This window comes from Cyprinodon variegatus, unplaced genomic scaffold (assembly GCF_000732505.1).
Source record: "Cyprinodon variegatus isolate N-32 unplaced genomic scaffold, C_variegatus-1.0 Scaffold615, whole genome shotgun sequence".
NCBI classification, from domain to species: Eukaryota; Metazoa; Chordata; class Actinopteri; order Cyprinodontiformes; family Cyprinodontidae; genus Cyprinodon; species Cyprinodon variegatus.
This window is the reverse complement of record NW_015151068.1, coordinates 404,250-415,125: the sequence shown is the minus strand read 5'-3', so window position 1 is coordinate 415,125 and position 10,876 is coordinate 404,250. Positions and strand designations below refer to the sequence as shown.

Sequence of the window (10,876 nt, the reverse complement as noted above, 5' to 3'; positions counted from 1 at the left end):
CTCCCTTACCAACGCTAAATATACTTCAAGTTCATGTTTTCAAGTTTCCCTATTTATAAAACAGTATATATAAGTAAATATCTCAAGTTTAGCAGCTCATAGATGCAAGAATACTAGCAGTTTACTAAACAATATACTACATTCGCCCACATTATGTGTTCTTTAAAGTATATTCAAAGTAGTCCTCCAGGTATACTTTTAGTTTAATCGGTATAAACTTTGAAGTCTACTTTTAGATTATAAAAGTATATTTTATTTTGAATTACTCTTACAGTAGTCTGGGGTTGCTTGTCATAAACTTTCAACACTATTTTTTTTGTTTTGTTGCAAGTAAACTGTGTAGTATAGGAGAAATAAAATTGGCCGAACAATATTTATATACACAATATAAATATTTAAATACAAATAACATTCAAGTAAGACTTCAACTCGGCTCATGGTAAACCAAAGTTAAAAATAAGTGATACAAATAGATTCATGTACTTAATTTTTGGTGCAAGTGTTTTTTCATGGGGGCAACAAATATAATAGCGACACAATAAAAAAAAAGTTAGGATAAGAGTGCATCAATAAACGAGCTGCAAGACCAAGGTTGCAGATTCCTGATCCAACAAATGAAAACTGTGGTTGTAACTTAATATGGCTGAAGCCTAAATGAACCAGAAGTAGTATGGCTGGTTTAAAAGTCTAAAACCTTTGCAATTAGCCTATTATTTTTGTTGCTTCATTTCTTTCTTATCATTCTTCTCACATCCTGTATTCCATCTTTGATTCTGTAAAACTTGCTTGTGTTAAAGAAAGACTTCAGCACTTAAACCAAACATCTTTTTTACTCAGTCGTATTTGGAATTGACCAATGATAGCATATAAATTTTAGCTTACATTAAGGCCAGTCCAACCTTAAATGAGCTTCTCTTGTTTAGACATATTTTTGATTTCAATTAAATAGGCTTGAAAAGTAACATGATGATTTTATTTAAATGCTTTTTTGGGACAAAATCATTTTGAAACTTCGTTATAATATAATAAGTGTTTTTCAGTGGGTCCATTATAAAGATTTTATTTTATTTAATTCACCTTGTTTCTACTCGGAACAAAACCAAAATGAAAACTGTGCTTATTTTAAGTCCAGTTTTATTGGTTAAACTCTTTTTTTCTATTAGGTGACTCCAGAGAGAACTGCCAGAGATGAGGTGTTGTGGTTAAACTCAAGCATTCTCTGCGAGGGGATACATTTCAGTTTTTCTCAGCTTGACCATTTTCTGCAGACTCAAGAGTTTCTTGAAATCACAGCGATGCCTCTTCAAACAGAAGCCTATTTTTAGTCCAACACATGTCTCTGACCTGATTCTGTCACTGCAGCTGTGACTTAGTGGTGGGCTGAGTGTCGGACTACTCTTAGAGCATCACTGTCCAGGTCTCCTGAGTGGGTCACTCAGCTCAATATGCATGTGAGGCCTGCTTTGTGTTGCAATTTTCTATTTTCTTACTGCAAGGCCGGATGCTGCTACACTGCCATCTGCTGGCTATTCCTGCTCAGTGTTTCTAAGAAGTTAAAAAGCTTCCTGAGAATCACTGCAGCCCTTTGCCCCTGTTTACCTTTCCCTTATATTCCTGTCATTCCGTTTATCCTGCCTGGATCAACAGAGCAAATTCCCCGGAGAGAATCATTGCCCAAAGAATTCAGAGAAGTAGTATTAACAAATGCTGAGGAATCACACCAACAAGGCAGAGTCAGATTCATATTTATTTACAAAACACATTTAAAATAACCCTGGGAACTTTTTTTACCCAAACCCAGAGAAGTTACCTTAAGAAGAATGGAGTGATGAGAGTTTTTGACCGATCTCATGTAAAGTGCGTGATAAGGGGGCTTATTTCTCTGGTAGTATAATGTGTTCATATTTGATTCCCTTTAGCGTTTCACTGCTTTGTGTTTTCATCGCCGTCTTTTCCTTCCGTCCAGGCAAGAATCCGAAGGACCGTCTGGTTGAAGTCCTCCGGCTGGTCAGCAAACACATAATGACCTGCGCCTCGGATCACCTGATGATTACAAACACAGAAATTGATTCTGACGTAAAGTTTGAAACCTTCCTTGACCTTTTTCTCTGCTGTGAACAGAACGGCAGCAGTGGAGGAAATAAAATCGTTTAAAGGGACCTACGATGATTTCTACGTCTGGTCTGGTTTTCTTCAACGCACATCCAGAGTTGCTGTCGATGCTGGATCGAGACCCATAAATGAAGGAGATGGGAATATCAGCTCTGACCCCGTTGATCCGCTCCAGCATCGGCCTCTTGGCCCATCCGTACGGAATGGTCATGTTCCTAAAGGCCGTCTCTCCACTGAAAAACAGAAGGATCATATAAGGGGTTGATGAGAGCTTAAAGGGCTGTGTGTGGGGCTGGAGGGGTGTTTCACCTGGGTGTCTGGGCGTTGAGATGGTAGATGTAGTCGGAGACGGTGTTGTCATCAAACACAGAGGAGTATTTCTGCTTGAAATCTGAGCGGATTGTCTGGACCAACATCGGACCTGAAGAAGGAGAGTCATTCAATGCTTGAAAATTAGCAGGAGGAACTCATTTTAATCTGTTCAACATGGTCTTCTCTAAAAGATTTCTGGCTTTATTCAGATAAAAAAAAGAAAAAACTCAAACAAACCCTTGTTTTGTCTATTTCTAATTTAATTGTTATGACAGTGGGAGTCTTAGAGGCAGGATTCAGGCTTTTTTTTTTTTCTCGCTTTGCACATTCTTTCCCAAGGGTAAACTTCCTGGGACGTTCATTTCTGGGAAAACCAGGGACAGTCCAGAATGGTTTCCACCCGTGAAAAAGCTGTCAAACAGCGGAATAATGGATTCTACATTGTTCAGAAATAGGCTTGTTTTCCTTTTTTCCCATAAAAACAAAAAGAAAATAGCCTTATGGCCTCCCCACTGCGACTAATGTCAAAAAGATCTTCTGTTTTTTTTCTAAGTTTGCATTATGCTAACTATCACCTTTATGATTCTGACCGAAACTAAAAATGTGTCACAATTAAAAAGTTGCATAGACTTTTTATCATAAACCAAAATAAATTGGAAAAAAAGAAATTGCCCTTTAGTTCTTTAGTTTAGTTCCCTTTAGAAAATATGAGCTAGAACTGAAGAATTTCTAAACTTTTTTCTTTATTTTGGCTTTGCTTTTGCTGTTACCTTATTATAATAAGCTATATGGCTTTAAATATCATTTAACTACCATTTTAAGACCGGCTAAGGTTATGTTGTAACTGTTATGCCACTTAAACTGTAATAATTAAAGAGTTTTTGTATAAAAATGTTGATGTGATCACCTGCAGCTTTTTAATATGTAATATTTTTGTTAATGTGTGTGTTCTGACCCAGAGGCCCAGCCAGCCTGAGACCGGCCAGAGGGTTGAATGGGCTCATGATGGCACCGATGGCTCTGATCCACACTGGGATGGAGTAGTGGTTAGGGTTCTCTGGCCGGGCAGGGAATCCCCACGGTTCCACCAGCAGCAGATGCTTCACCCTGCGGATGTAGAAATCCTGTAGTTAGATCAGAAATGTATAGAGTCCAGTTTATGTTAGTGTTGTAACAAAGCACCTGTTTGGGTACTTGAGCGCGTAAGCAGCAGAAAGGTATCCTCCCAGGTTGTGTCCCAGCAGAACCATCTCATCCAGGCCCACCTTCTCCCTCCACTCCTCCAAGGACAAAACAAACTCCTCCTCTGCCTCTTCGGGGTCGGTGCTGAACTGGGGGCGGCTGCTCCTTCCAAAGCCCAACAAGTCCAGGGCGTAGACGGGTCCGCAGCTGGACAGGGCGTCCAGGTTCTGGGCCCAAAGCCCGAGGCCGCCCCCAAACCCATGCAGCAGAACCAAAGGAGTCCTGGTTGGCTGTGGGAGTGACGTTGAGTTGGGATGCAGGTGTGTGGAGAAGGCGATGGTCCACAGGTAGTTACTGTTGGATATGCGGATGTGCTGCCTTGAATAGGGTCGCTTCACAGCTTCAGCAGAGAGAAGGGACAATAAGATGTGGGGAAAAGTAGTGGGAAATAAAAGTTTGTTCTTTTTTCTTTCTTACTCTTTAACATTTTTTCCTCTGCATCTTTAAGCTGAGTTGGAGATGTGGGGCACCAGGAAGGCAGCCAGTTTAGAATCCACGAACTGAAGTTCAGTCAATAAACAGGCAGCCCAGCAGGCAGACAGGAGAGTACGCACAAACAGAAACCATACATTGAACTTTGGCCGTGTATCTTTTGCTATCAGTGCTCCCTGGTTATCTCTGGACAAGAAAAACCTTAACAACATCAAGCGAGACACAATACGAAGCCCAGAAACTTCTCTGTGGGTTATCTAAAACACTTTTAACTGTACAATTTATAATAAATTTTAATTTTACAATGAATTTCTTAGGTGAACAGATTGATGTAGTAAAATATCACTGAATGAATAACAATAAACCTTACTTTTCAAGTCAGTATACACATTAAATGCTATAATGATCTGCCATATTTACCCAAAGTAAACATCTAGAACAGTAAAAGCAAACAAATGGGGAGTTATTTAAAGAAAATAAGTTTAAACAAGAGTAAAATTTGCCATAAAGGATCATCAGGAAACCCTGGCATATTGTGTCACAAAAAATAACTTATAGATGATAAACTGCTATTTAAAGAAGGCTGAAAAATGGTTCCTGTGACAAATTATAATAAGGTTTATATATAAACAAAGACTTGTCATGGGGTTCAGGACAGAGTTGAGCTGAAGGAGCAATGCCGGTAAAGAAACCACAACATTTAGTTTATATACTGTAGGTTTTACGTTTATAGCAGCGATATTTACTCACTTTGTAGAAATGAATAAAAAACCCAGAACGGATAAAATAAACAAAACTAACCTCTGTTCAGTAGGAGGATGAACCTCCTCCGACATCCTCCGCATCTTGTATTATTGGTCTGACAAACTGCGGTCACGCGAAGCAGCTGTACTGTCCAAAGTTACTGTGATGCATTCAGGTACCTAGTTAAAAAGTTCGTAGTTGATGAGCAGCCCAACCTGACTGTATAATACTATACTAACAGAAAACAGGCATATTATACTCCGTAATATGGAAGATGATTATGGCCACTGAAAAATTTTTAAAAAGTTAACTGATTTTAAAATTTTATTTCAGTTTAATATGAGAAAAAAGTCAGAATTCTGACATTAATCTTAGAATTCTGACCGAATTCTGACAGCTAACAAACATGTTAGCATCAAGCCGTAGCCACATCTGTTAGCTCTCTTGTTTTAATCAGTTTCTGCTCTTCCATTAATGAAATAGCATCACCGGGACCCCTCGGGCACGTAAAAAGTCCCCTAATTCCGTCATTTTCCACCAATGTGTCACTGGCCCTCTCACACAACTCACATCTTTGTCAGTGAAGCTTAGTGCTCCCACATCTCTTGCTTCATGGTGCCCATCTACATTAAGATCCATAATTCTGAGATTAAAGTCAGAATTCTGATAAAAAAAAGTCTGAATTCTGAGATTAAAGTCAGAATTCCCAGAAAAAGTCAGAAATCTGAGGAAAAACAAGTCTCACTTCTCAGGAAAAAAGTCAGAATTCTGTGATTAAAGTCAGAATTCTAAGAAAAAAGTCAGAATTCTGAGATTTAACTCAGAATTCTGAGATTTAACTCAGAATTCTGAGAAAAAAGTCAGAATTCTGAGAAAAAAGTCAGAATTCTCAGGAAAAATGTCAGAATTCTGAGATTGAAATCAGAATTCTTAGGAAAAAAGTCAGAATTCTGAGATTTAAGTCAGATTTCTGAGGAAAAAAGTCAGAATTCTAATAAAAAAGTCAGAATTCTAAGATTAATAATTAAAGTTTTTTATTTTTTTCCAGTGGCCCTAATCCTCTTCCTCAATATTACAGCCAAGCCTGTACACAAACATAAACAATAAAATAGTTTTACCCGGCAGTCAGCTAGTTACTTGTTCTTTGAATTTTGAATTTCCGAGTGTACCTGAAAGCGGCATCACTTGTTGAGGCTGCCAGGTGTGCTAATTAGGAGGCTTCGAAGATTTTTAGCATGGAATCGTTAATGGCTGAAATCTACAGCGGTATGTAAGTTTAACGCCTTTGCAGGAATAGAATGGGGTACCATCTGCTGTTTTTTGCATAATACCGGTAAGTTTTATTTTACCGCGGTTTTAATTAAACCTTTTTACACGTTTAACTGTAACGAGCACAAATTAACTTAACGTTATAGCGCTTGTTACAAGAAATCTAAAAAGTGTGGCGTGCATGTATGATGGATGTAGTTTTACCTCAAAATCCATGTAGTCTGACATTTATAAAACAAAGCTTTAGGTTTAACGCGGACTTCCCAATGTAAAGCTGGATTCATTCTAAGCCAGGCTGAGACAAGGCATTCCCACAACATGACTTCTTCATAGAAATAATACTTTTAAACTGATATAGTTTGGTATTGTCTGATCTGTTGTGTCCCCTGAAACTGAAAATAAGACATCCTCTGGCTTCCTTTTCAAGATCATCTTTCTTTTTGCCAATGTTTTCATAAAAGGGAGATTTTTGTGCCTTAAACAACTATCAGATTCTCCCACCTGAGCTGTAGATATCTACAGCTCCTCCAAAGTTATGGATTCAAAGGTCTGGATGTTGTTTTAGTCCTAATCTGACTTTAAATCTGCATTTAATCTTTTCTTGTCATCTGACTAATCTTCTAAACCCACATGTTAATTAAACATGGAGATTAAAGTTTTTTTTTTAAATGGAATTGGAATAAAGAGTGTTAAATACAAATGGGCAAAACATTTCATCTTTATTTATTGCTGTTGAAAATGTCTTTTATTTGATAAAATTCCATTAAATGTCTGAAAGTTTTAAGAGCTCTGAACAGGCAAGGTTCTGTGATTTGTTTTGCATCTTTATCAGCCTTGTGCCTGAAGACTTTTCTGCCTCATAATGTTTGTGTTTTTACACTTGATAATCACTTCATCCAGATAAGGGATTACAATTGATTCATTATGCTCTTCTTGGCATAAAATTAACTCCTGATGTATTTTCTGAGTCATGTGTGTAATTAACAAACCCAGAAGAAATGTATAGATTAATACCTGGCAGCTAACCTAAACCTTTTATCTGTTTTTTTCTTCCTTTAATTTAAGATAAGGCAGAGATTAAATGCACAGTTAATTTATTTCATCATCCTGCAGCACTTGAGTGTACAGTATGATTACATTGCCGTAGGAAAATTCCTCTTTATCTCACCTCTTCCTTTCTTTAACTTCTGCTCCTTCGGTGAATCTCATTAAATCTTAAAAAGGAAAGGTTTATCTTCTAGATTTATGGACGTCTTATCCTTGAAAAGCTCAGGAGTATCCTTCAAGAAGTGCTTCTGTCGTCGCCGTGTGCTGACTTGACATTTAGGAGCAATTTGTGTCTTTCTAGAACAGCATAATAGTTTATTCAGTGCCGTGCAAAGATATTTACGTCCTTTTAATATTTTAATGTTATGTAACTGGATACAGCTCCGAAACGGCCGCCATTTATCAGGAAACATGTAGTAGAATATTATTGCCTTAAATGGGAGGAACAAAACATGAAAAAAGGTTGTTTTTATGCTTTTTTTTTTTTTTTTTTACGTGTGAATATATGAAAAGTGTGGCATGTCAGTTTTATAAAGCTTTGGTTAGAATGAGAGAAAATCAACTTTGGCCTTCAGGACAATCCTTATTGGTAAATAGACTCCTCCTGATTTTAACGTATTTAAAGCACAGCTGTATTAAAGCATCTAAAAGTAGAAGGATGTTGCAACCTGAGGGTTGGAGTTGGAGACCATTTCCTTAGATCATCGATGAGCATACCAGACAAATCATGGAGAAAGGTGGGGAGAAGTTTGCAGAAGGGATTATTTTAAATAGGACTAAAACAATTAATTGGATTAATTGATCAATTTCTTGATTGATTAATTGATTAATTTAGTAATCGATTGATCGTTAAATGTAGTGTAGAGACTCTAGAACGTGCATTTAGCTGACAGATTGACCCACGTAAAGTAACAATTATATCAAAATTGTGAAAAAATAAAGGTTTTGCATTTAATATTTAAAAAGAAAAAACTTTTCATATTTCAATATGCTAATAAGTTTTAGTTTCACCTGGTTTAATTTCTTTAAAAAATCTTCTTTAAGAAACGTTTGTCTATTGGATTATTAATTGATTCATCAAAAAAGTGGATTCATCAATTTGCAAAAATAGCCAGTAATTGCTGCTCTAATTTTAAAACATTGTCCAAAGGTGTTCAGCTAAAGTAAAGGTCGGACCAAAATGGCATGAAACATGTAAACATGTCGAAGAATGTGTTCTGATCTACCTTTAAACACAGTGGTGGCAGCATTATGATGAGGAGCTGAAACCAGGAAAGTGACCAGTTGATTTGAAGAAAGGTTGATCTGAATGTAGGCCGACAGACACTGGTAGTGTCAGTAAGGCTGGCCAATCAATAGGCTTTTTCCATTTATCAGAATTTCTGTCAAGATTGAAATGAATGAAATATAGATTTTTTTTTTTTTTTTTCAGCATTGCGCTCCTTGGACTACAGCAGAAACTCTTTGTCCCTTCTTGTTCTTACATTTATGTTTACAACTAATAAACTAGCAAGTTGTGTAAATCTACTAGCTGTACGCAGTGGTAAGCTTTTCTTTTACTTTTTTAACAAGCATGCTTTCTAGTTTGGGTTAGGCTGCACTCTGAATTCAATCAGAAGGGATTGCACGATATGAAGTAATATCTGCATTATTATAATTTTTTTTTCATGAAAGCAAAGGAAGAAATAAAATTAATTGGCTTTGGTCTGAAATATTTCATTTTTTTTATCCAGATGATCCAGCCTTGCCTGTGAGTAGCTGCTCAGCTCTTAAGGCCTCAAACATTGAAGCGGAGCTACAATAAAACAGTTTATGCCCAGTTATACCTGTTTCCCACTGGCCAAAACAACAGTTTACACCCAGAACATTAGCTTTTAGTGGCAGTGGGAACGGCTCACTGACCCCTGTCAAATGACTCTGCAAGTAACCCAGGTTAAAATAATATTCAGACGACTCAGTTCTGATCGGCATACAGGGGAATATCAGATCCAGGTTGACCTGCCAATTTACGTTAGCACAACGTACGAATCTCACAACATCGCCTCAGTCACCTCTGATCTAGAGAGCCAAAACAACTCTAACATGCGATAAACCTGGAGCAGCAATGGTGAGGGAGATTAGGATGGTCAAGATAAGCTAACAATAAAGAACACTGACTATGCGCTGGATCCCTTCCATGTTGCTCTCCATTGTTTACTTTCCTGATTTCTGTCGCATTGGGGAGATCCTCAACACTTACTGATCACGTCGTACTTGCTTACTGAATGCTGTGTGTGCAACTTGCGTAAAAATCGTGACATAAATCGTGCTGCCCAGCGCTAGGCTCTGGTGCTGCCTGGAACCATTAAGAGAATCGTTAAGCGAGCTGCCAAATGGTGCCATGGAATTGGAACACACAGAATTGGCTCTAAACAGGAACTGGTTTTCGACTCCCATGCCCAGTCACCAGACACGCAGCAGTGGGGGTCACAGAGGTCAAGCAGCCTGCCAGTGGCGTTTAGACCCAGTTTTTTTGGCCAATGCAAACGAGGCTTAATACAAACTGTTAGTGGGTCGACTTGTGTTTGAAAAACCTGCGTTAACCTGCTAATTTCAGTGGGAAAGAGGCCATAACAGTGGTCTTCCGGAACCCCTGTCCTGCTTGTTTTAGAAGCGTCTCTGTTCCAGCACACCTAATTCATATTAGGGAAACCTCCTCTGAAATCAAGTACTGCAGAAGCCTTTTGATCATCCATTATTTTCTGGTTTGATGCAACAAGGCGACTTTGGTAACGTGCAGTACACGGGTGCCTGAGGAACAGGGTTAGGAACCAATAGGCTGTAGTGTTTATATCGACTCAAAGTCCAGATCTAAATCCAGCTGAGTCGTTTTAAAGGGTTGGAAATTCCCAGAAATGTTCAGTCTGATCATTATGTTAAGAAGAACTGAATTTCCCTCTTGGGATTGAGAAAGGATTTTTGAATTGAATTCGCTACCTGTATCTCTAGCTAATGGAGGTTTTACATAGTTTTGACTTATGGAGTCTTAATGCAAATTATACTTTTCATTTTTTGTTTAAATCATTGAGAGCCATATTCCATTCCCTTCCTCTGTTCAGTGATGCTCTGCTCTGTGTTGGTCTTTAACATAAGATCCCAGTGAAATGGACGAAAGACAACGTTGGCTAAATCATTCTTTCATCAGTCCAGGTTAGAGGTCACTTTTCTCCACAAATGTTCAAAATCTTTATTATAATTTCTTTGAGAAAAGATTAGTAAAATAAAGGAAAGGTTAGAGGACTGGTTAGAGGTAAATCCCTTCAGCTCTGTTCCACAAGGGGGCGTAGCCAGGCTCCAGCAGTGCGTTCACTCTTGCTGCTCTGAGCTTTATACCTCTAACACAATTTTCCTCTCACACCACCCACTTCCAGCCGCTCTCAGACTGTGGCTTGGCTGAGTGGTTTCTGAGTGCTCCATTTCCTTTGCTCCCACTGATGCTCGCGCTCCTTCTCGCCGTCCGTTCACTCAGCTGAGAGCTCCAAATTTCATACGCCAGCAGACAGCCAGGCCTCAGCCCAGACCATGGACCGGCAGAGGTAGTGTGAGACCTTAGCTGTCTGGAGAGCAGTAACCGAGTGAAGCTTTTAGTGAGGAGACGACATAAATCTGCAGCAGAGCACCAACCGCTCCTTATTGTGTCCTAAAAATAAGAGCTAGCTGTGCTAGCCTCAGGTCATTC

At 38.5% G+C, this 10,876-nt stretch overlaps 1 protein-coding gene across 1 annotated transcript; it reads right to left on the bottom strand.

Annotated features, from left to right (window-relative positions):
* Positions 1-1,740: 1,740 nt before the first annotated feature.
* Positions 1,741-4,956, bottom strand: abhd5 (abhydrolase domain containing 5). The gene is made up of 7 exons (XM_015392930.1): positions 4,900-4,956; positions 4,084-4,166; positions 3,607-4,006; positions 3,380-3,531; positions 2,422-2,533; positions 2,165-2,345; positions 1,741-2,043 (listed from the first exon to the last, which is right to left on the bottom strand). The coding sequence occupies exons 1-7, from the start codon at positions 4,941-4,943 to the stop codon at positions 1,924-1,926; spliced, it is 1,092 nt and encodes a 363-aa protein (XP_015248416.1). The 5' UTR covers positions 4,944-4,956; the 3' UTR covers positions 1,741-1,923.
* Between the last annotated feature and the right edge of the window lie 5,920 nt (positions 4,957-10,876).

What these genes read in the sequence shown, in the direction of transcription:
- abhd5 (XM_015392930.1), bottom strand. Translation starts at nt 4,943, where the DNA reads ATGCGGAGGATGTCGGAGGAGGTTCATCCTCCTACTGAACAGAG. An exon ending in CAGGCTGGCTGGGCCTCTGG is followed by an intron (nt 2,534 to 3,379) that starts GTCAGAACACAC and finishes CTCCTTCTTCAG; the next exon opens with GTCCGATGTTGGTCCAGACA. An exon ending in CTCAACGCCCAGACACCCAG is followed by an intron (nt 2,346 to 2,421) that starts GTGAAACACCCC and finishes TCTGTTTTTCAG; the next exon opens with TGGAGAGACGGCCTTTAGGA.